This window comes from Epinephelus lanceolatus, chromosome 18 (assembly GCF_041903045.1).
Source record: "Epinephelus lanceolatus isolate andai-2023 chromosome 18, ASM4190304v1, whole genome shotgun sequence".
In the NCBI taxonomy this organism is placed as follows: Eukaryota; Metazoa; Chordata; class Actinopteri; order Perciformes; family Serranidae; genus Epinephelus; species Epinephelus lanceolatus.
The window spans coordinates 6,068,240-6,095,411 of NC_135751.1; the positions used below are offsets into that span (position 1 = coordinate 6,068,240).

Here is a 27,172-nt window from a genome sequence, read left to right on the forward strand (position 1 = left end):
TTGTGACATGGTATCTCAATAACGCCTTGGAGGAATTTCTTCAAATGTGGCACAAATGTCCACTTGGACTTAATGATGAACTGATTAGATTTTGGCAAAGGTCAAGGTCACTGTGCCCTTATCCATCAAATTCTTGTGAATGCAATACTTCAAGAATGCCATGAGTGATATTTTTTTTTTTTTTTTTTAATTTAGCACAAATGTTTGACACTTTGAGTCACGGATGAATGGATTTTATTTTTTATGGTTTTATGGTAAAGGGTGAGAGGTCATGGTCACTGTGACCTTATCTGTCTCATTCTTGTGAATGCAGTATCTGAAGAACACCTTGAGGGAATGCTGAACCCCAAATTGCTCCTGATGGCTGTTCCATTGGTGTGTGAGTGTGTTAAAAACTGAGGAGCACATTGGAGCTTGTATGGTAGCCTTGGCCACCATTGTATGAATGTGTGTGTGAATTAGTGAATGTGACTCGTAGTGTAAAAAGCGCTTTGAGTGGTCGGATGAGCAGAAAGGCGCTATACAATTGCAGATCCATTAACCATTTACCATTTACGTCCACTTGGACTCAAGAATGAACTAATTAGATTTTGGTGGACAAAGGTCAATTTCACTGTGTCTTTGTAGCTGTCTCATTCTCATGAACAGGCAATCTCAGAAAGGCCTTGAAGGAATTTATTCAAATTTGGCACTAATGTCCACTTTGACCTTATGATGAAGTGATCATAATTTGGTGATTGGAGGTCAAAGGTCAAGGTCATTGTGACATCACAAAACACATTTTTGGCCATAACTCAAGAATTATGCTTATTAAAGCCACAGTGTGTAGGAATTTCTCCCATCTAACATTGAAATCATATATTGTATTCAAACAGATGCACACTCCAGGGCCTCACTGTTTCAAACTCATATTGAAACAACGGTAGCTGCTGTGTACCAAAAAGCTATGATAACATTGATGAAACCATGTCATCCGATACTTCATGGAGTATTCATTCAGGCTCCTACACAGGAGGGGTAGTAGCAAATTGCCTCTTGCTCCTCTCCTTCGGCTTCTCAGTCACGCAGCGCTGGCCTGGCTCTCAACGAAAACGCCACAGGCGGGGCTGTATGTCCCTTGCTGGCAGATGTATTTTCAAGATGGCCCGCTCAATGTACAAACAAATCTGAAATTCTCCTTTTACGAGAATAAGTCAGATTATTGGTGAGGTAATAGTACACCAATGATGACATATTTATGAATGCAGACATCCATTTTTGCCAATAAACAACTGAACATGTTACACAATGTCCCTTTAAGAGAAAAATTTCACACAAACATCTAATAGGAGAAAATGATAAAAGGATAACATTTTATATCCAAAAGGTCAAAGGTCAACTTGATTGTGAGATCATAATGTTCTTCAAAAACACTATTCTGGCCATTACTTAATGTCATAACTCAGGAACGAAAGGGGAGAAATTTGGTCGACATTAATCTTGGGTGTCCATCTTGAAACTGTGCTGATTGTATAGATCTTCTGTGCTGGAAGATGTGTGTGAAGCATCCATGTTTTCACAGACATGGATACAATCTGTAACTGCAACTTGGTGGGTTCAGGATGGCAAACAACTGCAAGGAGGTAATTCTAGTCAGTTCCCTATCAGGAAGTATAAAATAGAGCTCAGAAATGTTAAAGTTATAGCCCTCTGTCTATTTTGCAAGTGGTGATGGTGCTTTTTGTGGCTGGTGTCAGATGGCAGTGGGGGGTGGCTGCAGATTGCTAATCAGGATGAGGAAATCAACTCAACAGTTTGTAAACTCTCTTCCTGCCACCTCTGCTAGCTTGCCAGATTGAGGTTTTGACATGTAAACATCAGTGAGCATCGAGACACACATTTTTGTGTGGCTTTTTCTCCTGAACTAGCATCCTGCTAGCCATTGTACAAATGTTGGATAATAAACTGCACAACATCCATGCCACATCAGTTACCAAAAGAAACAGGAGCAGTAATATCCTTTGTTTTACCAATATCTAGCTAAATCCTGGAACACCAGTCAACCAGGTGACTCTTTTCTTATATGCTGATCTAACAGAATAAAGGACTAGAGACAAGAGGACAAGAGAAAGGGAAGAGGCATGTGCTTCGAAGTATACAGTATAAGGAGTAGTGTGACACTGGGAATATGATGTGCTGTCCTGTTCCTGCTAGCCCTGCACCACAAGGAAAATTAACTCTCTGGATCACTGCTGTACACTGTTCAGAGGTGGCTGCAGCAAAGTCGCTGCACATGTTCAGGAGAATACTGAATGACTGACTGAATGTGATGGTGTTTTGTTCCGCAGGGGTGTACAAGACAAGGTCACAGATTTTCCAAAGATTACTTGGGATCTAGATAATAGAATGACTTGAAATCTACTGGAAAAGGGGAAATAATTGCTATTACAAAGAACACTATTGTTTTGGACCAGTCTAAATCATAAAGTGACTGTACACATAATGTACTAACTCAAGAAAATGAATTTAGTGTTAAGTTACTCATTAAGTAATCGAGCATGATTAAAATTATAATGGTACATTCTGTGGAGAGCATGTTACACTGTTTATAAACTTGGCCTGATGCTGGTGAAAATGTCAGAGCCATCATTTGGGATTCATACAGCAGCAATTAATGGAGCATGTACACTGCACATTCCTCAAAATTAAATGATCTGCTTTACATCACTATCACCTTTTAATCATTTAAGATCGGGCATTCTCTTGTTTGAATATTTTTGTATTCATTATTAATAATCCATTTATTAAGTAGTTACAAAGTATTTAGCTGTTAATAAATATTCTAAATTATCAGCAAGAAGTTGTCCATGTGTGTTATTTAAAGCAGAAGACAGAGGTCCCTGTATCAAAAAGAATTCCACATCCTGCTTATGAGAGTGATTCATTTTATTATTATTATTATTATTATTATTATCATTATTATTATTATTATTATCATTATCAACATTTTGCCTCAGAATGAAGGTAGTGTCCCAAACTTATCAAGTGTAAATTCTAAAAGTAGTCATACCGCTAAATCAGTAATAGACAACATCAGCTGTCTGTGAATACTGGACCAAAACCTTTCACAGCATCCACTGTTAAGAGATCAAAAGTCATCGACCAGCAGTCAGTGGACTGCAGGAGAGAGATCAAGGAGCACATTCACATCTGCCACCGCAGGCCATATCTGAACAGAGACAACACCATTTAAGCATTTGTTTCAGTTCCAGCTTTGTCTCCTAAATTCCAGACGCTTTAATTTGTGCTGCAATGGCAGCTTGATGTTTCTATGGTGAAAATTTTGTAGAGCCCCGGTGCTAACTTACCAGTACAAATTATTAATGTTATTTTTATTTTTATTTTTTATTTTATTTATTTTTTTCTACAAATGATCACAAAAAAATCTTCCAACTTCTGCTTTGTTGGTCAGGGAGCTGACTTTCAAGAACAAATATTGGATAAAGACCCATTTTGAATGGCCACAGACAAATTCTGTTATGATATCATATTCGGATAATAAAACAAAAATACCAACACCTCATGACCAGTCACTGTAATTATTATGTCAGTACCATTACAAAGTGATCTCAGCACTGTGTGGGAGTACTGACCTAATTGGCACTGCTACGTAAATAGCCGTCAATGTTTGTCAAGCTGCTGTAGAAGAAAGTTTCTCATTTTCTCTCAGCTCTGTCAATCCTTCAGGCTGTACTTGTAAAATGTATTGATGATGTATTGATTCTTTTTACGGTGTTAGTTCCTCTAAGTTAATACATGTAAATGTATTGAGCCTTTCCAGTTTTGATACTTACTGCAAAATACGGTGTCAGTTTCTCTTTAACATGCTGTTATAGTACATTCACATTTGACGGTTAATGCTGCCAGCCCCAAAAAAGTTATTTTCAAAGCATTACCAGTCTTTATGTATAAGTTTACATAGAGTTTATAAAGATAAGATATTTATTTGTAAATTATATTCATAGTTGCTGGAAGTTGCCATTACCATTGTACATCTTTCATTTGTTTCTTTGTCCTGTATTCTGTGTTTTCCAGCAGACAGATGATGCTGCCCAGACGGACAGTCAGCCACCAACGCAGACTGTACCTGAAAGCACAGACAGCAAGGCCCAACCCAAGAGACTCCATGTCTCTAACATCCCCTTCAGGTTCAGAGACCCAGACCTCAGGCAAATGTTTGGTGTAAGTACAGAAACATCTGATGTACACGGAAATTCTGAAATTTGAGACACCCCAAGTCGATGTTTTACAAGACATTAAGATTACAAAAAAAGAAAGGTGAAATAGCTGGATATTAATTTTATGTTGAATTTATGACCAGAAGACAGATCAGTCACTGAGTATTTCCTGTTTTGCTTGTCTTTACAGCAATTTGGCAAAATTTTAGATGTGGAAATCATCTTCAACGAGCGTGGTTCTAAGGTACATGGTGTTTCTGTTTTTTATCTAGGCATGTCTCAGAATTATTATATTTTCTTTATTTTTTAAAAACTTTGAACTTGTACTAAGTGTTTGAGATTTGTCTGATCCAGAAGAATCAATCAGCGCAGAAGTTTACATTAAAGGAACGCAGTTGGTTCTGCTTCTTTGTGTTTGATAAAACGTTGACCTATATAGAACATTCTTACTGACATCCCCCCTCTCAGATAGGCTCAGCCGATTAAATTAAAAGTGGGACTGCACACACAACTGATGACTTTCACAAGTCCATTAGAACCCGTTAGAAGTACAGACAAGAACACTTATTAAGAAAATCCATATATTTTAATGTTATTAAACAAATTTACATGTGTTGTCATTAATATCCTAAATGAAAAATCACATTAATGAGGGAAAACATGACTTTGACACTGATGATGTTATAGGTTGATGTTCAAAATTCATTAAAGAGTAACTCCAGTATTTTTCAACACCATATTTTTGTGTCTAAGTGATTAATAGGAACAACAATTTTTTAGACTGATCCAATATTGCATGAGAGCATTGCAGCCAGCAGCAGAGAAACAGTCTACAATATAACCACTCGGTGCAGGTACATTCATTCCACTTTTGTCCACTAAAAGTGCTTGGTTCTGCCACTTACAGGCTCAGATTGTTATAATGAGTGTCTAACAAGATTATGGAATGGACCCTATAGAGAAATAAAATGTATGTCTGTACCTTTCGCTTGTTCCAGTCTCTTTTGTGTGCAAGTCTAATTCTGAAATATTGCAGACTTTTTCACATTGTCAAAATCCATGACATTGAAAACCCTTAAGAGCGCACCTATTTACACTTTCTGCACTCCAACACAACAAACCATTACCGGCACTCCATCCAACTCTCACTAACAAGTCTACTGTTTTCCTCATGCAACAAGTGACCCCTCACAAGATTTCAGACTTCTTCTTTAGCGAGACTTGGACGCAAAACAGACCAGAACAAGCGGAAGGTATGGAGAAACATGTCATTTCTCTGTATGGTCCTTTTGAAGTGTTGTAAGATGCTCATAAAAATAGTCTAAGCCTGTCAGTGGCAAAAAAAGTGCTTTAAGTCTATATAAATTGACAGAGCACACCTGCCAGGAGTGGTTACATTGCAGCCTGTTTAGGGGCTGCCGGCTGCAGCAGTCTTGCTCACTACTGGACCAGGCTATGATTGTTCCCCCTAATGTTTGGAAAGAAACATGGAAAATAGGGACCAGGTTGAAAAATGCCACATATCCCCTCTGAGTATGTATTCACTCTTTAAAAAAATCCCCACACAAAAAACAATAATCAAAAAAACAAAAAACAAACAACAGTTGTTGTTGATAAATGCAACATTAAAACTCTCTCCTTAAAACAAAATCCTTCTTTTATACTTATTTAGAAAATTGTCAAAAATGAAATTCCTTTTGAAGTCCTTTAATTCCTTTCAGATTTTTAGAGTGACATTATTTTGGTAGATTTGGTTTACTCTTTTATGATTCATGTGTGGAATATATTAGCTGTACTACCTTGCAGTATAGGAATATTGCAGTAGATGATTTATGTCTAGGTATATTGTATGCAACTGTCATAAACCCCTGCTATAAAAATGGAGGGTTTATTATTGAGGCATGTTATTAACCCTCAAGACCTGAGTTTATTGGTACAGTGTAGGTAATGAATGGGAGAAAAGAGTAGGAGGCTTCAATTCCAATAACTAATAGTTTTGAATTAAAATGTCATACAAACGGTATTGCATTTTCTTTCATTGCTCACATTAAAAACTTCACTGACTTAAATTAATCTATGTTCTTCATGAATTCATATGACCGTTTACCAAACCCTTCCCCCAAGCAGCGATTGTCCAATCACTGAATAGCAACCGTAGCAAGGGGAGACAGGCCTGTCAAGTTTTGCATTTCTGAGTATGACAAAGCAGTGAACGTGGGGTTCTAGTAAGAGTGATACTGGGCTCCCTCCTATGTTCCCAGGGTCCTATGTTCCCCAGATTTATTTGGCACACAATGGGAACATGACCTAGGTTCCTATGTTCCCAAGCTGTATAGAAGACATTATGTGAACCTGAAAAAGATGTTGCTCAGCTCTGTATTCGCTTCATAGCACATGGACTGGGGTCAGGAGAGGGAGCTATAATTATGACTCCATAATTCCTCCTGAGTAATTAAATTGCACTGGACTTGATATTAATGGTATGTGCTCTACCTGGTGAGCTACCAGGGTGCCCCAACAGTTACTCTTTTGCATGGAGAATAACTCCAAAACATATGTCAGTCCTAAATTTGAAATAATGATAATTTGTCAACCAGCTAACTAATTAATTCAAAAAAGGAAGAAAAACAAAAGACAGAAAACTAGAATTTGACTACTGCCATTTCCAAACAGGTTAAGATTATGAAAAAGGTTTAGTGTAAGGTTAGATAACTGTTTTAACTCGAACACAATGAATGGTTTTGTCCCATTTTTTACGTAATGAAACCAAAAAACAACTGTTCTAACTTAAGCCATTAACATTAGCCTGTCTACCTATAGTAGTAACACTGCATTAATTCCAAGGCCACCTTAATTAATTCCTGGGGTTGCAGTCCATTTGTGTAAAACACCCATTCGGGACTGGAACTTCCACTGCCTCAGAGCTGGTCCTAGATTTAGCCATGTCAGAGTACTGGCAAACTTTAGGAGCTCTGTCCAGTTGCTGAAACAACCCAATTGCCAGAAAAAAATGTTGCATTGTACATTTCTGCTTCCATGTGCATTTTACATTATTATGTTGTGTATACAGCAACAGCAACACTGTGGACAACATTTGCTTACCTTTAGGCACAAAAACCAATGGGATAACACGAGGAGAAAAAAAATCATGTTTTCGTTCAAAATACATGATTTTGAGGAGCAAAAGCAACAATGTCCGTTTTTTGTGCCACTATCCCCACTGGACAAACAGGGACGGGTCGCTACAGTTATTGAAGGCAATCTCTGCCTTAGGGGTCCAGGAGAATGGGATTGAAAAGGAGGTGAGTCTAGTAAGTGGTGCAGCTTCTCGACTGAAACCCTTAATAAACCTGTAGAAATTTCAAAGCCAAGGAATCTCTGAAGCTGTAGTACTACAATACTCCAACAATGCTAGCGCAGGTGGCAACCAATCATGCGGGATATGGTCTCAATTTGCATGACGCGTGAAAAGAGACAGAAATGCTGTGCAGTCCCGCACATTGCGGGACGTCTGGTCACCCTACTTAGCCACTCGCAAGCAGCAGCTAGTAGGGGGCCCCATTAGGGGGCATTCCAACGTGTTGTCGTTGTTGCAGTGTCTATAGGGGTTCCATCATATTGTCATTGATATGGACCAATGTCAGCCATCTCTGGGGGCCCCCTTCCAGCTCAGGGCCCTAGGCAATTGCCTAGTTTGCCTGTCTGGTTGCGACGGCTACACTCCAAGAACCCCAGCCAAACTCAATGTTTGGCTGGAACACGCAGCTTTAATCTCAGTCTCTTAGTATGTTACCATTTATGTAGCACTCAGGTGCATACCCAAGACCTATTAGCAGGGTTCCAATTTCAAAAGGAGTTGGCCAAAAACTGAATTTCCAACCCATTGCCAAGTTAAATTTCAGATGGCAAAATCAAAGTTCACTGATGAAGAAGAGAAGCTGGCTTTTGTCTGCCTCTGTTTGAAAACTGCCTAAGGAGGCATCCAATGCATTATAAATAGAACTGTGGGCACACCCATTAAGATGTCCATTTTGGAGTGTATACAGCCCTTAAAATGCAACTGAATATGTGCCATGCTAGAGAGGAAACCATGACAAGCAAAGTAACAGTACCTAAGGGGGCAGGGCCATGTGAAGAGTCAGCTTTCTCTTATGAGTACTTTTTTTTGTGTGTGTGTTGTTTTGTTTTCCCCCTCGGACTTATATCATGTAATATTATTGTATATTGGTTAATATAAGATACTGAAGTAGAAGCTGATATTGTATTATCTACTGTGCTCCTATTGACGCAAGCCATTGTTTTCTGTAATGTTGAGTGTGAAATGTAAAAAATAATGTGCATGTTGTTCTTGCCTCTCTCCGTCCTGCATGCAGGGTTTTGGGTTCGTAACGTTCGAGCATAGCGTGGACGCCGACAGGGCCAGAGAGAAATTACATGGCACCGTGGTAGAAGGCCGTAAAATAGAGGTGCATGTTCTTAAATACTTCTTCCTTCCTCCTGTCCTCCTTTTCCTCTTTTTCCTCTTTGTGTTTGTATGTGCGTGTGTGTGTATTTGTGTGTATGAGCGTTTGACAGTCTACTGCCACATCCCACCTTGCCATCTTCCTCATGTCATCAAACTATCAAGTCATCTAAGCCTCATCATTTCCCTCTCCTTGTACAGTTTCATTGACCCAAACACAAATAAATGTCAAAATATTACTAGTCTGAGGAAATTGTATATAAAAGACTTTGCTTGTTTTATTTTTTGTTTGTTTACTTTTTGTTACTTTTTCCTGTTTTACTTAATTTTGTACTGTCAAGGCAACTGGCCTTGCCAAAGGTTTAAAAGTGAACATCCACACTACCCAGCATTATAGACAGACATATTTCTGTTTAAGAAGGTGCATAGATTGCTTTGGAGCTTGGCCATTAATGTTCAATAGCAAAGATGTTCCTATATATGTTTAATGAAGGATGGAGCATTCCCCCAGAAAAAAAGTATTGAAATCTTGCTTATCTAAGGATAGAGGAAGTCTTTAGAAATCCCAGAGACAGTGAAGAACGAAATGTAAGGTTCACAGCTAACCTGATTCAGTAGCATGACAGTACTTTAGTGCTATTTTAATGTCTTGTGTCCACTCAGAGGAAAAAAAGGTGGACACCATTGGCCTTAAAGCATAACTCTGCCCATTTATTGCATCACATTTGCAATCTTCCATTGCTAATACTTTATATCAGGCAATGTATAAACCTGTTGAACCGTTAGATATAAAATCATTTCTTTCTATGGTTGTACCCTGACAAAGACTTTAATACCCTGGCACCACAGGAAGTCTCCATCAAACCGTCCAATTTCAGTCACTTATCCGGTAGCAGCAGGCTAAGCAACATAGCCAAGATGCCACTTCCTCCAGCTCTTCATGGGGGATGCAGATGGGATATGTAATCCTTCCAGCGTGTTCTAGGTCTTCTCTAGGGTCTCTTCCCAAAATACTTCCACAGGAAGGAATGAGGCCAGGAGGAATCAAAACGCCAAACAACCTAAACTGGATGCTTTTGATGCAACACAGAGGCCCTGCCAATTTTCTCACTCTATGTCTAATGGTGAGCCAAACCACCCTGCAAAGGAAATTCATTATTTTGGTCATCCCAAAGCTCATCACCATAGGTGAGGATTGGGGTGTAGATTGATTGGTAAATGGAGAACTCTGCCTTAAGACTTAGCCTCCTTTTCAGATGTGCAAAATTAATCAAGATAAAGAAAAATGGCATGACCTAAACCTGCTGCCTTTAAAAACACAAATAATGCAGTAGGATTGCTGCTGCAATACAGACAAAAAACATTTTAGTATTATTCAGTATAAATAAGAGTAGTTCTGAAATAGCTGTGAAAATTAATCTAGAGTCACTCTTATCCTATAGACATTTCCTTAGCCAGTTATAATTTCTACTTACCTGTAAAGCCTTGGGCTGATAATTGGTGCTGCTGTCAGGTCCCTGTCCTGATACCTGCCTGGTTTCTCCCTGTCCCTCTTCTATCTATTGCAATAATATAGATAATAAATGTGCAAAGCAAAATTCATAAATAGAATCAGGAATAGTAGTGGTGACATAGCTGTGGAAAGTAATCGCACAGTCACTTTTGTGCTATAGATATTTTCTCTCAGCCAGTTACAATCTCTCCTCACCTGTGAAGACCCTGCATGATCATCCTTGCTGGCCTCTGGTCCACTGTCTCCTCCGTGACCCTGCTCTTTATATTGTAGCAATAAAGATTTAAAAAAAAATATGTGCAAAGCAATAGTGAGCACAAGTTCTTATTAAGGAGGAGTGGGTTTATTCCTAGCATGAAACTAGCTAGCAAACAATATAACTAGGTAACATTAACATTAGTATGCTTGTTAACTAGCTTTACTTGATATACTGGCCTCTATTAATTAGTCATCATTTGGCTAACATTATCTACATGCAACAGCATTACTCAACTTACACAGTTTGTTTGGAAGAAACTGTGTAAGGGTTTTTGCTTCTTGCTGGCTGCTTTGCTGAACATGGTTAACACACGGCAGCACTGCCCAGCAGCACACGTGTCATCTGTGCGATTGATTCTGATAACAACATGACAGCGTGTGTATGCGCCTGGCGCCATCCACTCATGGTGCATTTAAAGACAGCTTGGAAAAACACGTTACCACATGTTAAAAACGAATTGAACAGTTGTAACGGCTGTAAAAAGTGCAGGGGATGGAGGGCACATATACGGGAAGTGCCGGGGACATGGAAATTAGTTATAGAGACCAAAACCATGAATTTCACCTCACTTTGTTACATTCCTTTCTTCCTTCTAGATTAGTTAAATTTTACTATTTTATGTAATCTGACATGGCTCAGTGGTATCTTGATTTCTTTAGCTAGCACAAAACTTGAAACGTAAGTAAACCCTCAGCAATGTTTTCTTAACTAGAATTAATTTTCCTTATCAGCTGTTATCATGATCTGACAGCTAGAGGATTTTACGCTAATTTATGCAACAGTAAAATAGTGTTTCTGTGACAAGGAAATGCTAGAGCAATGACCCAGGTAACATTAAAACTTTATAAGATAAATATGATTTTAGATTACATTATTTTTTTGTGTTTTATTACAGATCGATAACATGATCTGAATCTGATTTTGAAAATAAATATATAAATTAAAGATAAAATATGCTCAAGGAGCCTTCAGAGTGTTCACTGGTTCTGTAGGACTATATTTGAAAGCTGAGCCAATATGTAGTTATCTCTAAAGTGAAGCAAATGAGATATTTTTGGTCCAGTCAAACAGTATGATGGAAAAAGAAAGCTTGTCCAGACAAAATGGCCGGAGTTATGCTTTAAGAAACCAGCTTACTGCTTGTATAGCAAGAGCTGACAGAGAGCATTTGTGCAGTGGAATGATTGCAAGTTTTCTTGGCCACCTGAGTAAGATGCTGCTTATTCCTTTCTCATCCCCTCCTCCCCCACCATCCTTTCAACGGTAGCTTGTTTAGGGCCCCATCCAACACAGTTACAACGGTAACAGTACACAAACAAGTTTGCGGGGCCAAGAGGTTTGGGAATGGTAAGTGTGGGCAAACAAGCCATTCTGCCAGCATTTCCTCTCTCTCTTCCTCTCTCTTTGGAACGTTTGCAACGCTAAAACTCACGTGACATTTCTTTTTGAATTGTGGTTGAGTTGATGCTGTATATTGATATACATATTTTCTTGCGTGTCGGAGTGCGTGTCCATTCACTAAGTGTTCTCCTGAAGCTGCGTGTGCGAGCGATACTGACTGAGATATGAATTCGTTTGCACATCTATCTGAGATTGTTGGAAACCCATTTATTAATTTATTTTATTTTACTTTGGAAAACAATGCACCCTTATTTTAATTTACCCTGTTAGCTGTTGTTTGAATTTGGAATGATTTGATTGGTTGATTGATTGACTTGGTTGGTTTATTTGAGTACATTTCTTTTCTTTGGTTGTTTTTTGATCTTAATATTATTCTTGCAATGAATTAGAGAGACTGTTGTCTGAGTGTGAATGCTTTGTGTTGCTTTCGTCACAACAGTTCTTCTCATGTTTTAAGGTTGACTGGATGTTGCATAATGCTCCCAACATATTGTCTACTACCCTTCCCCAGATGTCATTTTCTTGGTCTGTTTTTCCTCCTCCTCCTCCTCCCCCCCCCCCCCCCCCCCCCCCCCACTGCATGCATCTATACATTTACAAACCATCATTTTGCCAAGTGCATCTGTTGTTTCTTTACATTTGTCTGTATTCTATTGAAATGTCACTATAATTGGGGAGAGCATGCCGGAAAACGTCAGAAGATAGAAAATATGCAAATGAGAAGGACAACTGATTTGTTTTGGATGTGTTTTTAAGTGTTTCTGAATGCTATTCCGAAAACACACAAATGACATGGGTGTTTGCCGTGATAAAGTGTACTGCTTTCTTTGTTTACAACATTAGGAAACTATGCATGCAGATTTACTCTAGTGAGTAAAGCACTTACTACTAAGATATAACTCATGGACTTCTCTTTATCTGCTGTAGGTCAACAATGCAACAGCCCGAGTAATGACAAATAAGAAGACTGTCAACCCATATGCAAATGGTGAGGCCAAGTCAATGTTTTCTGTCCTTATATAAAGTATTCATCCCATTGTATTTTTGCATGTGTTATGTTTTTTACAACGTTGAATCAACATAGATTGTGGCCTTTTTTTTTTTTCCTTTTTTTTAAGATATTTTTTAGGGCATTTTTGCCTTTAATTGATAGGACAGTCAAGTGTGAAAGGGGGAGAGAGAGAGAGGGAATGACATGCAGCAAAGGGCCATGGGCTGGAATCGAACCCGGGCCGCTGCGGCAACAGCCTTGTACATAGGGCGCCTGCTCTACCACTAAGCCACCGATGCCCCTAGATTGTGACTTTTTATGTCTTTGTACCAGCAATAGCCATGGCTGGAGGTGTTACGTTTTTGGGTGTCCATCCATCTGTCTGTCCATCCAATTCTCATTAACACAATGGGCTCTAGTTTCGCAGACCAGGCAAGGTGGAGGCGCAGCGCACCTGTGCTTCGCCAACTGGGTGTGGCCAGGTGGATTTTGCAAGTTTGGCACACCGTGCGTGCTGGCGCAGCTACTCCTCTTTCCCACCTCCATCCCTCCAACCTGCACAAGTCAGAAAGAGGGAGGAGAGAAGGCGTGGAGTGGGTTTTACACACATCACACCAATCAAATGAGCCCCTCTCCTCGCCCTTAAATGCGCCGTGCAAAGGCGTAATGAGAGTTTACTCAATTCTCCATGGCAGAAGAGAGCAGCAGCGTCAGACGGCCAACCTTCTCCCAGCAGGAAACTGATGTTTTGGTCTGGGAAGTCGCACGCTCTCTCTTTCTCTCTCGCAGTCTCACTCTGTTTCTTTTCTTTTGACTTTTCTAAGATGACAGATGCTGAATATATACTCCCTATCTGATGCTGTGGCTGTTTGTGGTTGGCTGAGAGGGATGTGAACTCATTAGTTTGCAGCTGTGTTAATCAAATCAGGTTGGGTTTCCATTACGTGTGCCAAACATGCCAAACGGTGCCAATCCCCTTTGATCTGACATCAGATATGATGGACAGTCGATATAGAGATACATTTATGTGCTGATTGCAGATAGTTGCATTGAATAGTGGTTTTTGGGTATTTATTGCATTGTTAATGTGCCTGACATTCTGGAGACCTGCCTGTGAGGTTTTGGTGATGTGTGCGCACTGTCCACCGGTCAGCCAAACTTCCACTTACACCAGCTGCGCTCCCCTTGCGCTGACAGTAGACCTGGTTTCAGCTGGCGAGCTTTTAGCGCACCTTTGGCGAAGCCTTTTGGCACAACACTGTCACTGCGCCAAGCTGGATCTGTCGACACCGCCCCCTGCTGCGCCGCCACACCCATCTCAGCGCACATCGGTCTGCCAAACTATCAAACTGAGCGCGCCTCGGGTTGGGCTGCTCTCTGCGCGGGTTTCACCATCCTGCGCCATGCCAGGAAACGAGAGCCCTATATCTCAAGAACGCACAAGGACACAACCTGTATTCTTCTGGATGAAAGTCCACTTTTATTTGACCCATCCAACTCCCCTCCCTCACCTTCTGCCTTACACTGGAATTCCACTGGATGTGTGTGGACCGGCTGCGCTGGTTATCCGCTGCGTGCTCCGCCGTCCGTCAACACCCACCAGCTGCATTTGCTGTGTGGAGCAGTGCAGCTCCGCTGGACAGCCGGAGTCATGAGGACCCCCGAGATCTCGCGAATTCACGCATAATCGCGCAATATTACAAGATGTAGTTTCTATAAACAGAACCACAAAACCAGAGGAGTAGTAGGAAGACATCTCGGTGCACCTCCATGATTAACATCTCCTCGTACATGGTGTCAAGGGGGTGAAATGACGTCTGAAAACCTCTGACCTGTTGACTTCAGGCCTGCCTCCACCCATTATGATGTTTTCAAGGTGTAGTGCAGGGAATGTTTTATTTTGTTTTTGTGCACGACTTCCTGCCCTGCACGATCTGCTCTGTACTGAATTGCTGTGTTGTGCTCCGGAGTCCGGCAAAAATAGAAGTCCTGCGTATCTGTTGCAGAGGGCTGCAGCACAGCCACAGCCGGTGGAAGCACACACATTGACTAGAATTGAAACGTATCGGCTCCGCTGCCGTTCCGGAGCGCAGACGCAACCAACACGCATCTGGTGGAATGTGGGCGTTATGTGGACTTTTTATATGCCACAGGGCGTGTCAAAGCATCTGTATTTGATGACCTGGGAATGAGAACGGGAAAATGTTTTGTTGTTTTGTCTATACAACAGGTAATCAGACGGACAAATTAACCATTTTGTTGTTAATGTTATTCAATCATACAGTTTAAAATTTCTTGGTAACTGCCGTATCAAGGAGGTATAGACTAAAAAGTAAAATAAAATTAAATATCTGAGTACATTTCCAGGTAGATTTAAGTTTAGTGAGAACATACAGGTTTGTTTAAACTAGGTACACTAAAACACTGTTCCCTTTGTTATCTTTTTCTCCTCCTCTCTGTCTTTTTCTTTTTCTCGCTGTCTGTCTTCTTTCAGGCTGGAAGTTAAATCCAGTGGTCAGCGCTGTCTACAGCCCAGAATTCTATGCAGGTAGGAGGACATGCCCTTCTCCATCTGTCACCATCTCCTTTGTCGTTATCTTCCTCCTCCTCATTCATTTTGTTCTTCAGCTTCTTCGACATCTTCATTTTCTACCCCCACCCTCAAACCCCCAACTCCCACCCACACCCCCTTCATTTTAACCTTCGTCGCCTCTCCCTGATCTGCTTTCCTTCCAAGCAACATGCAACCAAGAATAGTCTGTTTTTAGTCTGAGAACTATGCTGACTCGGACAAACGCATCAACAGACTGTCATCTCTGCTACAAAACAAACACACATTCAGCAACCCACACTGCCACCCATGAGCCATCTTCAATCTTGGCGATCCCAGCATTCACCTCCCCCAAACCTTAACCGCTGCCCATCCCCCCACCCTGTCATTAACTATGGCCATTAAGGTGAAAAATACCTGGATTTCTTGATAAGAAGAAGAGAGACAGATAAGTGGCAGAGGAGAGGAGAAGTGAAGGAAAGCAAAGGACAAGAGAGAAGGAAATCTAATTGTCCATTTCTGCAAGGACATTAAAAGGTGTGAAATATATTTTGTAAATTAAAATCAATATTTTCAATTTCTCCAGACAGTCGTTTGCCTAATTCACCCCCACGTTCTTTTAATTACAAAATGGCTTTGTATTGATTTACCTTTGTTTCACCTTTTGAGTATCCAAAATGCCATTGGGGCATGTATGTGTGTGTGTGTGTGTGTGTGTGTGTGTGTGTGTGTGCATGTGTGTGTTTTGCATGGATCTGCACATGTGTGAGGAATGTACAAGCTTTTCAGGCCCCTTCTGCATAAGTAATTTGTGCTATTATGTTATTAATAGATAATGATTGCAGTGGTTCAGGATAGAGGCCAGGGCCTGTTCTTGTGGTTAACTGGTTCAGATGTTTTAATAGCAGAGCAGATTATGATTCACAAGGCATTGGTGAAGACTCACCAAATTACCACTGCAAATTTCTTTAGCCTCATTTCCACCCAGCAGTCTGGTTTAATTCAGTTCATTACACATTAGAATGGTTATTTTTGTGTTTTCATTGTTAAAAGCCCTGGATGTTACCAACAGAACCATTCCATTCCCATTTTTTCATTACTCTTTTGTTGAGGTACCTAGCACACTGATCCAGTACTAAAAGGTGGGGCTAGAAACACTGCAGTCCATTGATTGATCAAGACAGGATTGTCACTCTTATTTTACAAGGACTCAGTGTACAAATCCGCTATTTTTGAATATCCCATTGATTGTGACAGAGACTCCAAACACCCCAGACTGTTCTTTTATTCTAAAAATGTTGGCGTGCAACCCTGTTCCATGGAAGATCATGGAGGTGTAAACACTCTCCTGCGTCATCATTGTAGAGGAAACACAGTGAGACCTGGGGCCTCATTTATAAATGAGGCATACAGACAGAAGGCGGCGTACGCCACTTTCTAAGCAAACATTGGGATTTATAAAAATCTAACTTGCCGGGAAAATGTGCAGTCTTCCATGGAAGCTCTAACCCATGCGTATGCTCAAAAACTGTAGACATGAGAAACTGCAACCCACATGGTAGAAAGATAAAAAACAAGGAAATTAAGACTAAACCCAGTGCTCTCCTGGCTCATCTCCCTGACACTTAAAAGCAACCATGGTAAACTTTCCTCCCATCCTATCTATTTCTATACAATATATTTGCAACAAAGACTTGTTTTTGACTTGTTTGTGACTTGGCTGTGATGCTTCACAATGGATAGGCAGCGTGATAACATGTTGCACTGTTGCTTACGGTTTTCCAATGCGCCCTGCTCAAACGAAGAACAGCTTTCCACTTCGACGTGCATTAAAATAATTGATGGCCAAGTGTGCCCGAAGCACCAAAGGGCGCCATTCAGTGGTAAACAAGGAAAAGCTCTGTGCAAGGGATTCAGAAAAAAAGCCTCATACTTAGCAGGGAAAGCCTTTTCAAAAAAAAAATAAAAAAGCTTCAGATAGTAGTGGTAAAAGCAAGCAAGCAGACAGAAACAAATTCCCCAAGAACACCCACAAAAAAATGGATATCTATTGTGACATCACCCATTGCTTTGAGGACTCAAGTTTGGCATTTCGGCGGTCACCATCTTGGTTTTATGGACCCAGAGGTGAGAGAGGCTGGTGCTGTGAAGGAGTGAGGTGTGGATCTAACTTAGAAGCCGAGGACAGTATCTGCAGACAGTCTGTCACTTGAAGTGGCCCGCCTTTAATTATGCGTAACTTTTTTTTTTAAATAAAATGTAAACAGGTACCTTTTATTAAAGTTCACCGCTGGTACTGTTGTCATGAATTTTTGTACCAGGCTGTAGACATGGGGGTCAATGGGGATTGACTTCAAGTCGCCAGTAAAGGAACTGCAGTTTTTGGCACTTCCTTGTTGGCTTTATCTTTCAGCCCTCGAGATTACTGCTTGAACCAACTACTTAGAACAACTTAACGTCCCCCTTTCAAAAACACTGTATATATTGTATGTATTCCAGCGCCCTCCACTGTTCTCTGAATAACGGTGGAGGGCCAGTACAACCCCTGATCAGTTTATGCTAGAATTTAATGAGTCCTAGTTGCTATCTACCTGCATATGCCAAGCACTCCTTTTCATTCAGACTGTATGAACACAGCAGAGTGGAATAGCATTAGGAAGAGTTATCAGTGTGACTTTAAGGGTAGCCAGGCCACTCAGTCCTAAAATCAAGGTGACAAAAGATGAATAGGAACAATTACCAGCCTCGCTCCTCTCCTTGTCTCTCTTTGAGAAACTCTTATCCTTTGGCGCAAACCTTCCATTTTTCATCAGGTCAATGAATGATTCACTGTTTCTATTAGCATTTTATTAGATCTCCTCTTTGAAGAGATGTATAATTAGGGTTGGATATGGAACCTCGATCTCCTTCTCAACCTTCACTCACCCCAGCTCTCAAATTAAGCTTTGTGTCAGTTGTCCCCAATTAAGATTAATGATAAGTTAATAACAATACCACTGCAATAGCTCCACTCCACTGCCACTCTCTCTCTTTATTCGTTCTTTCTCTTCACACACCTGGAAATGGGAGAACACTTGACACATTGTCTCCAGAATTCAAATGCTAATATCAACTACAGGTGTACACTTCTGAATACTGCTAAAATATCTGGCCTTAATCGGAAATTTGTGCATTCTTCTTTTGGATGCTGTGACATCAGGGAAGGTGTGCATCATTTTCTGTTCTCTGTCTCCAGTACCAGGTTTTCCCTACCCAACAGCCAGTGCAGCAGCAGCATACAGAGGAGCCCACCTAAGAGGTCGAGGACGGACCGTGTACAACACATTCAGGGCGGCTGCTCCCCCTCCCCACATTCCAGCTTACGGAGGGTGAGCAGTCTTTCTTGCTCTTGTCCTGTTGTCATTTCTTCCTCTTTGGTCTCTCCTTCACTCTTTCCCTTATCCAATGGCAAGTCCTGAATCTCTGTGCTCAGACTCAGCGAAGCGGTGCATGCCAGCCTCGCCTCACAGCGATAACACACTCCCCCACTTCCACAGCATGCTGAATCGACCAACAGGCATGCTCCAAGACATGTGCCTTTGCACGGACTCATGGGAAATGATTGTCAATTTGGCCTTGTACTGTGGTGTCATTGAGAGAGGCTGTGTTCATGGCGGGAGGTCCTCCACTTTGTGACCACTTTTGGAGTTTATCCTTTGCCACAAATAAAAAAATAAAAAAAAGAAAAAAGAAAAGAGAAAAACATCTTCCCAGCCCCAGCAGCATCTCTGGCTGACCCTCCATGGCTGATTGCTCTGGAGACGAGCCAAGCAGAGCTGTGTATTGTGGGCAGTCAGATCTGATTTGCCATTATTCTGTTGGTTCTTTTTATTTATTTTGCTCTTTATGACTGCAAGCAAATGGACACTAAGGAGGCTGGCTGGGAGTCTATTTTAAGATGAGATTTTTTTTTTCCCCCTGCTCTCACTAGTTATTTTTCCATCCGAATGTAGTGGTAATTTCCAGAACACTGCAAAATAAAATGCGATTCAGTATGAATTTTCATCCACTACTGTTGTGCGAATATTCCAAGTTTGTTCATGGAGAACAGTTGAAAATGTAAATGTGTAAATATGACATTTCTGCTTGCATCATGTGTTAATGTGAAGAAGTATCCTCATCACTCCACACACATCTGATGTTTTCATCTCTTCAATGGAGGTTTGAGTGACGTATAAGTCACATGTTTCATGTTAACGTATCCTCATACAACCGTTCATATGACATTCTATGAAAATGCACACACCACAGGAGGTAAGGTTTGTGCAAGTAGAGGTACCCTGGTTAGGTTAAGGAAAGAAACATGGTGAAGACACGTACAACTTTTCTGCAGTAGTTCTATGTTTTTCACATTTCTGGTATTTCCACTCCCCTTTTTTTCAGATTGTGCAAATTTAAAAAGCATACACAAATAAGTGGATGGAAATGCATGTACTGCTAACAACAGAAGACATAGACCATTTCAAACTTGACAAGAGGCTAAATAGGTCCCTTTGTATTTCCTGGAATTCTTTGCAGTGTATGTGAATGACATCAGCTGACATGGAGTAGACATGGACACAAGCTGTTGCCTAGGAATTCTATAGACTGAATCACTGTGATGTCGCACTAACACTTCTGGGTAGATAACTGGCAATATGAAATCGGAACTCTTGCTTATTTCTGTTGTCATTTTTAGTCATAACTGTAATGTTTAAAGATATATAGTTAAATCCGGTGGTCTGACATTTCTGTAATGCTGTACTGTGTTGCTTTGCTACGAACAACTAAATATCCCAGCACAGAAGCTAAGCAAGCATGCAAGCATATCTCGAATATTTTCTCTGCACTGTCTCACTCATTAACTGATCGAAGCAGCTGTAGACCAGTAACTTTTATGTTCTAAAATCACAAATCAAATCAAATCTCTCTTTTCAGTGGAGGCCGGTGGCTTTGAAATAACGGCTTCAGTTCCCTGTTGGAGAGGACTTTTTGACAGCGAGGTTAAGCGGTGAAAATATTTTAAATGTAACGTATACTTAAACTGATGATTTTTTTTTTTTTTTTTGGTGGATCTTTCTGTAGGTGGCTAAAAACAAACCAATTTAGGCAACATTTGCTCAGTGTTCCTTCATTTTAATATAGTCCACTGATCAATAATATTCCAAGAAAAACAGTTCTGATACTTTCGCAAAGGTACAGATGACCAAAATTTAGTAAAATATTTAGACCAAAACACATTATAACATCCGTGGATATTCACGGACTGCTGTCACATCATTTCAAATTTTCTAATTGCTCCATGTATTGTCGATGATAACACCCAATAAATGCAAATATACTGCCGAAGACCAGTACCAAAGGGGCTGCTGCACACTGACCTTTGGATTGATACCTCACTTGACCCAATACAAGCTTCCATGTCCTCTCCACAGCCTACAATAGCCAACAAGAGCCTGTGTTGAAAGGAAGGGTCTGCATCTCTTCCCTGTATATAGAGCCAGCCTAGAGCAGACTACTGTGCTCGTGACTGAGGCTTGTTATAGTCAATACAATTTCCAACATGACGGTATGTAAAACCATTTAAATATGAATAAATATTCAACAGATGGTTCTTTTAATGTCTTAATGGGAAAGTCCTGGCTTTCTTGTTAATTTACATGATCTAAAATTCATTTTATACAATAAAGTCATAAATAGTAAAATATCCTTTTTAATTGCATTGTTATCTGCTCTGGACTAGGTAAGGCTTTATGCTATCATCAGGCATCTGTTTTCAAGGAAATATTTTGGCCGAAATGTAAACCTTCTGTTTTAGTGTGCTTCAGCTTATATTACTCAATGGCAGAAGCACTTACACTGATTCAGACTGTTGGGAAAAAAAAGGAAAAAAAAAAAATTCTGCTTGTCACCTTTCAAAAGAGACCCTGTGTGTCCATGTACTCCAAGTGGTACAAGAACAGCTCTCTGTTTACTTTAGGTATGCCTTGGATAGACATTTCAGGCTCATTTTGCAGGAACAGTAAATCAGCAAACAGCGTGAAAAGCAAATGAAAACGAAAGCAGGTTGTTAGTGGCAATAAAGGCTTGTCTCTAATGGAAGCTTGTCTCCAATGACGGCCTGCCTCTCTATTCAGTTGAGAGGCAGATTCTTGTTTTTTAAAGGCTCTCTGTTGGAGGAATGAATAGTACCTTCACTCACACACTCTGTCGCTGTGAACTGTAGAAGAACCGTTCACATAGGATCAGGGAGATAGGTGTTTAGGTGAACAGTCGCACATTGTCTTGATAAAGAGATATGTGCTACAGATTGTACTTTCATTAACACTCCTGCACCGCTTAATTGCCCTGGTGGCAGTTGGATGGTGAATTATTAATGTGGACTGTGATGTATTTTTATTAAAACTGTCTCAAGTGGCAACCACCCGGCTCCAAATAGATCCTGTGATACAGCTAGGAAACCGAGTTTACTTACTCACATTTTTGGAAAGTGAAGACATTTTGGTCAGTCTTCACTTCTTCAAAGGCCTGTTTGAGAGTTAAGACATGGTTTTAAGGTTCAGGTTACCATTAAGTTTAGGGTAGGTTAGGGGACAAAAAGTGTAACACTGAAAGTGCTCACTTGGCACTGGCAACAGGCATTAGTGTCTTAGAATATTTTTGCCCTCCATTTGAGGTTATCTATTCATAACTCTTAAAAGAAATCATGACATGTAGTCCTACAGAAGTCATTCTTATGAGTGAAGTGACTCCCAGAATCACCTTGACATTTGAGAAGTTATTGATTATCAGAGATAGCACAAACAGTGTGTAACTAGTCTATTGGCTGGTGAAAGTGGAAGCTTGGTCCTCTGAGAAGCTCTTCTTGTTAAAAGGAACTCCATCATAATGCAGTGCTGACAGCAACGTCCTGCTCATTTTATTGGACTCTAGATGAGGAATGCTTTCTCTCTCTCTAACACACACACAAACCTGCATAATCTCAGCACTAATGGTCCTGCAGCGCTTTCATATAATTAGACAGGGGATTCCACTGCAGATCAGGACACAAGAATAGAGAAACACACACAATTATGGAATTATGATCTTGCCTAGCTGTTAAGGTGAGATAGCATGGGTGTTTAAAGATAAACGCCAGGATTTTCCTCTAAGTGCTCTCAGCTAATTGCTTGTGTTTTTGTTGTTGTTTTTGTTGAAAATGACTTCACAAATGAAATCACTCTACTCGTCATATTTAACTCAGCCTGCGAATACAGTTTTATAATATTCTGTGGTTCTGAAGCCTGGATGTATAAAGGCAACTGGATACAGTGTTGGAGGCGGGGCCTTGTTCATTCCTATAAAAGTTGCCCAGTGGCGCATGAAAGCAAAAAGGTTTGACCTAAGTCTTCTGCTAACTTGAATGGGGATAAAATGATTCAATGGTGCCACTCCTCTAAACTTTTGAAATGTCATCGAAACAAATGGACCCATTTCAATAGTGAAACAAGTCATTTTGCGGGGCTTGTGAGATTTTAAAAAATGTATTCACTGATTTATAGATATCTCTTTCTCAAAGTAAGTCTATGGAAAACAAGTCCTGGGCCCAGTGGCATCATGTGACGGACCTGGTAGTTGTAGTTACATGGTTTGGCCACTATGTCAAATTCACTTCATAGTCTGGCACATCTCCTAGGATCTGCTCTGGAGGACCTTAGCAAGTCTAAGAGAGTAAGACTGATGATGTCTTACACACATTTTATAGTTCTGCATTGAATCTATGCCGTAGCCTGACGTGCACCTCCCCAGAACTGTAACTATGCGTTGCGGTGACACAGACCTCCTGTCGCTGTATACTGACACCATTTCCCTCAGTCGAAACGAAGCTTGTATTTACTTTTAGTTCACAGATAAGAAACAATAAATTGTGAAGACAGTAAAGCCTCCACTAAAATAGCATTTTAAGTCTTGTGTGTGATTTATCCTTCAGGGATTTATACTTAGGGATTTATCCAGGTTTCATATGAGAAGAGGAAATCTCCGCTCGTCGCCAGGCTAATTTATAAAATGTAAAATGCCATAGGCTGGCGCTAATAAAGTTAGCATGTTGTATTTGTTTGGAAAACATGTTTAATGTGACTGTTGTTCTGTTGGTGAACCTTGTGAGTTGTAATGGAGCCAAATTATGTGCTGTTACCTTCGTAAAATGTTGCTGCTGTCCCTGGTTTTATATGAGATGAGGGAAAAATCGCTGTCCGCTAGGCTAATCAATACAATGTAAAATGCCATAGGCTTGTGCTAATAGCGTTAGCATGTTGTATTTGTTTAAAAAATGTGTTTAATACAGGACAGTTGTTTTGTCAGTGAACCTTGTAATGGAGCCAAACTGTATGCTGTTAGCTTTGTTAAATGTTGCCGTTGTCCCTGGTTTTATATGAGAAGAGGAAAAGATTGTTAGTTGCTAGGCTAATTTATACAATGTAAAATGCCATAGGCTTGTGCTAATAACGTTAGCATGTTGTATCTGTGGGGAAAATGTGTCCGGATTAACATTTGTCTGTGAATGCTGTGAGTTGTAGTGAAGCTGATTTGTGTACTTGTGTTTGAACTTGTCTCTGTTAAGCCATATTTAGGCTAATGTGTGTTTTGGGTGTGTTTTGAATCAACTAAACTTTACAGCACTTAACAGAAACCTCCACCGCCGACTAGTGTTTTTGAGGTGTAACTGCAGTAAAGGCTCTACGCACAACCATAAATCCCCTTTTAGTGATGTCATCAGGGTCCTCACAGCTACTCAGAACAGTCAGAAACTACAGATTTATAGCAGAAAGCTTTAGTCACAGATTGGAGGTATGAAGTTTGGAAAATGTGGTGGCAAGTGAGGGTCTGTTTTTTTGTTTTGTTTGTTATGACAGCTTTCTATCTGTGTTGTTTTTCTCTAAAAGATGATGCAAAAAATGTAATGTAATGTTTTTATGTTATTAGCACATCAATCAGGATTTACATTTAAAGCAAATATTTGTTTCTGATGGATCTACTGATGATGGTCACTGTCAATTACATCTGTGTACACCACACATGCAGATTGTGTGTTAAACAACGATACATAATAAGTAAACTTTTTTTTTTCTAACCCAATGCCAGAATAAATGTTGACATTATACATTCCTGCAAACCATAGATTCATTACATTTGTATGTTGATATGTAGTGGACATGTTGGAACTTTAAATTTCTTTAGCCTACATTTCAACAATGCTGTGCTTAGCATCATGTTTAGGCACAAAAACACTCGGTTATGGTTCATAAAACATCATGTTTTGGCTTAAAATACCCGTTTTTGTTGGCGAAGTAGATACTGGATAAGCATCAATGTCAGGGTAAAATACAATCACTTTTGGTGGCACTATCATTGTGGAGAAAAACAGCGACAGGTCGCTAAAAAACACCAACATTTGGCGGGTAAAAGTCATTGGAAATGGAGCAGAACAACAGGTTTTGTTGCCAGTTGGTATCAAACAGTGGTCTGTAGCTTGGGAGCTGTCTCGCCTAGCAGTTGCACCATCCCCTCCACCGCTAGATGATAAAGTCAGCTCAAATACTACATCACTTTAGAAACGTTGATATGATGTGTACAAATACATACAATTGTAATGCATTTGTGGTTTACAGAAATGTACAATGCCAACATTTTCTTCTGGCAACATGCAGTCAGACCAGTAATGTTACCGCAGCAAATATAGTGGGACATTTAAGCAGCAAAACTAAAAACTGTAGGTATACACTTGACAGAGGAAACAGAAAATTATCCATTTAGTTACACTGCTCCTCATGCATAAATGTGCACATTGTCTCAATGTGGAGTTAGACAGCAGCTCTGCTCTCTGCTATCTTCACATTTTACATAATGTCATTCATATTTTCCTCATTAATGAAAATGTTTAATTATTTCACTCACCTGCAACCCATCCGTGCATTCTTGCTCCCTTCACATTCACATTTGAACTCCGTTCACATTTGAACTGTCCCATCAAATAAAGGCAAAAGAGCCAAAAATATATACATCAAAAAAGATAGGGCCCTTGGTGTGCTGAATCCTTGTGTCCTTGAAAGGTTGGACTCCATAATTCAGTTTCCCAGTTCAAACTCCCAATAACACAAGTTGAAAGTGTGCATCCTCTCCATCAAGAAAGGCCAACGCTCCTTGGCATAGTCCTTGAAATAGGACTACTTTTGCACATGATACGCAAAATTGCACATTTGGAACATTTTAACAAATACATTAACTAAATACATTATCAACAAAATGAATGAAAGCCATATATTAAAAAAATATACTAAAATATTAAAAATTATACTAAAATAGAAATTAATATATGGCTTTTGGATTTATTTTTTCATATTTGGCTTACATTGGGTCATCATGCTATACATATATATATATATATATATATGTGTGTGTGTGTGTGTGTGTGTGTGTGTATACATATATATGTGTTCAATACATTTTTAGATAAACACCTCAGTATAAATCTGATGCTGCTGATCGGACTATTAGATATATACATTATGTGAAAATAATGTCAGAGAGTGTTTCTGGACCTTCCCAGCCTCCTTACCCAGCCATTAGAGAGCAGAGAGGGGTGCCTGTTGTATTTCCCCTTTGCCTCTGCCCCTTGTCCTTTATTTTTGGGGGTTGTGTTTTGGATTGTGGAGATGTGGGTTGGTTGGTAGCTAGCCCAGTGCCTGCATGTCAACATGCACTAATATGGATGTTTTTGTTTTATTGTGTGTTTGTTTGTCTGTTTGTTTGTGTTTGCATCCTCTGCAGTGTTGTTTACCAGGATGGATTTTATGGTGCAGATATTTATGTAAGTATTATTTACTGGTATGACATTGCATGCTACACCGCCATCTCCGTGGTTTCTGCCCTGTTGCTACACACATGCAAGCCCCCAACCCTCCATACTCATTCATGGCTTCATCTTCAGCTGGGGGAGCAGGTAGCTGGTTATGCTTCACTCTTAGCAAGAGGCAAGTAAGGCTGTTTTTTACAGGTGTAAAAACTCATACTACAACAGCCAACACAGAGGTAGACATGGTGGGACTATAAAAGTGGAAAAATGACTTTAGGAATCTCACAGTCTGATTTGATTCTGTTTCTTGGTGTCATGATTTGATTAGGAATCAATTCTTGATTCAATAAATATAAAGAAGCACTACTTCCAGGCTCTATTTTCAGTGCACTGTGTGTCAATCCATTCGCTCATGGTGTTAGTCCACTGATGTGTGATATAAAATGTAACTGGCAGTAAAGCTAAGTGGTCTTAATGAAGGTCACTGTCTGACTGAACACATAAAGAAAAAGTGTGTTAGTAAGTGCATTATTTTTATTTGAAAAAGCTGAGAAATGTGCTGCAGTATTCTGCCATTAAGACTTAAAAACAATTTGAAAAATTAGTACAATGATACAATAACTACAATGTAGACTACAATGCATCCCTGGTAACATTCCATAAGTCGGGCAAGGGTACAACAACTGGTCACAGCTTTTATGATGTCATCTTTGACAAAATAATATAATGACATTATCTACAGTTATATTCCCTGCTTTGCCAAATGCAGTCTGGAACATGGATTGAGTAGGTTACCAGTCTGTGCAGTTTAATTATCAGTGTGTATGGTTTAATTATCTGTTAATGTGTTTTATTAATCTTTCTTCTTGGATTTACAAACTGCATATAATAATAAACCACATACTTAAGTGGAGAAACCCCACGCT

At 40.0% G+C, this 27,172-nt stretch overlaps 1 protein-coding gene across 10 annotated transcripts in view; it reads left to right on the forward strand.

The window, feature by feature from the left end:
- The window catches only part of rbfox1 (RNA binding fox-1 homolog 1), a 554,543-nt gene that overhangs the window by 489,430 nt on the left and 37,941 nt on the right, over positions 1-27,172 (forward strand). For 7 of the 10 annotated variants that reach the window (XR_004502636.2, XM_033644552.2, XM_078161770.1 and 4 more), the window contains 7 exons: positions 4,075-4,221; positions 4,408-4,461; positions 8,591-8,683; positions 12,780-12,840; positions 15,338-15,391; positions 18,630-18,762; positions 26,222-26,261. Coding sequence is in view for 9 of the 10 variants with exons in the window: in XM_033644552.2 (XP_033500443.2) it covers positions 4,075-4,221; positions 4,408-4,461; positions 8,591-8,683; positions 12,780-12,840; positions 15,338-15,391; positions 18,630-18,762; positions 26,222-26,261 (582 nt within the window). In the remaining variant the exon portion in view is untranslated. The remainder of the gene's footprint in view (positions 1-4,074; positions 4,222-4,407; positions 4,462-8,590; positions 8,684-12,779; positions 12,841-15,337; positions 15,392-18,629; positions 18,763-26,221; positions 26,262-27,172) is intronic. The other 3 variants (XM_033644554.2, XM_033644555.2, XM_033644550.2) reach the window with 2 other exon arrangements.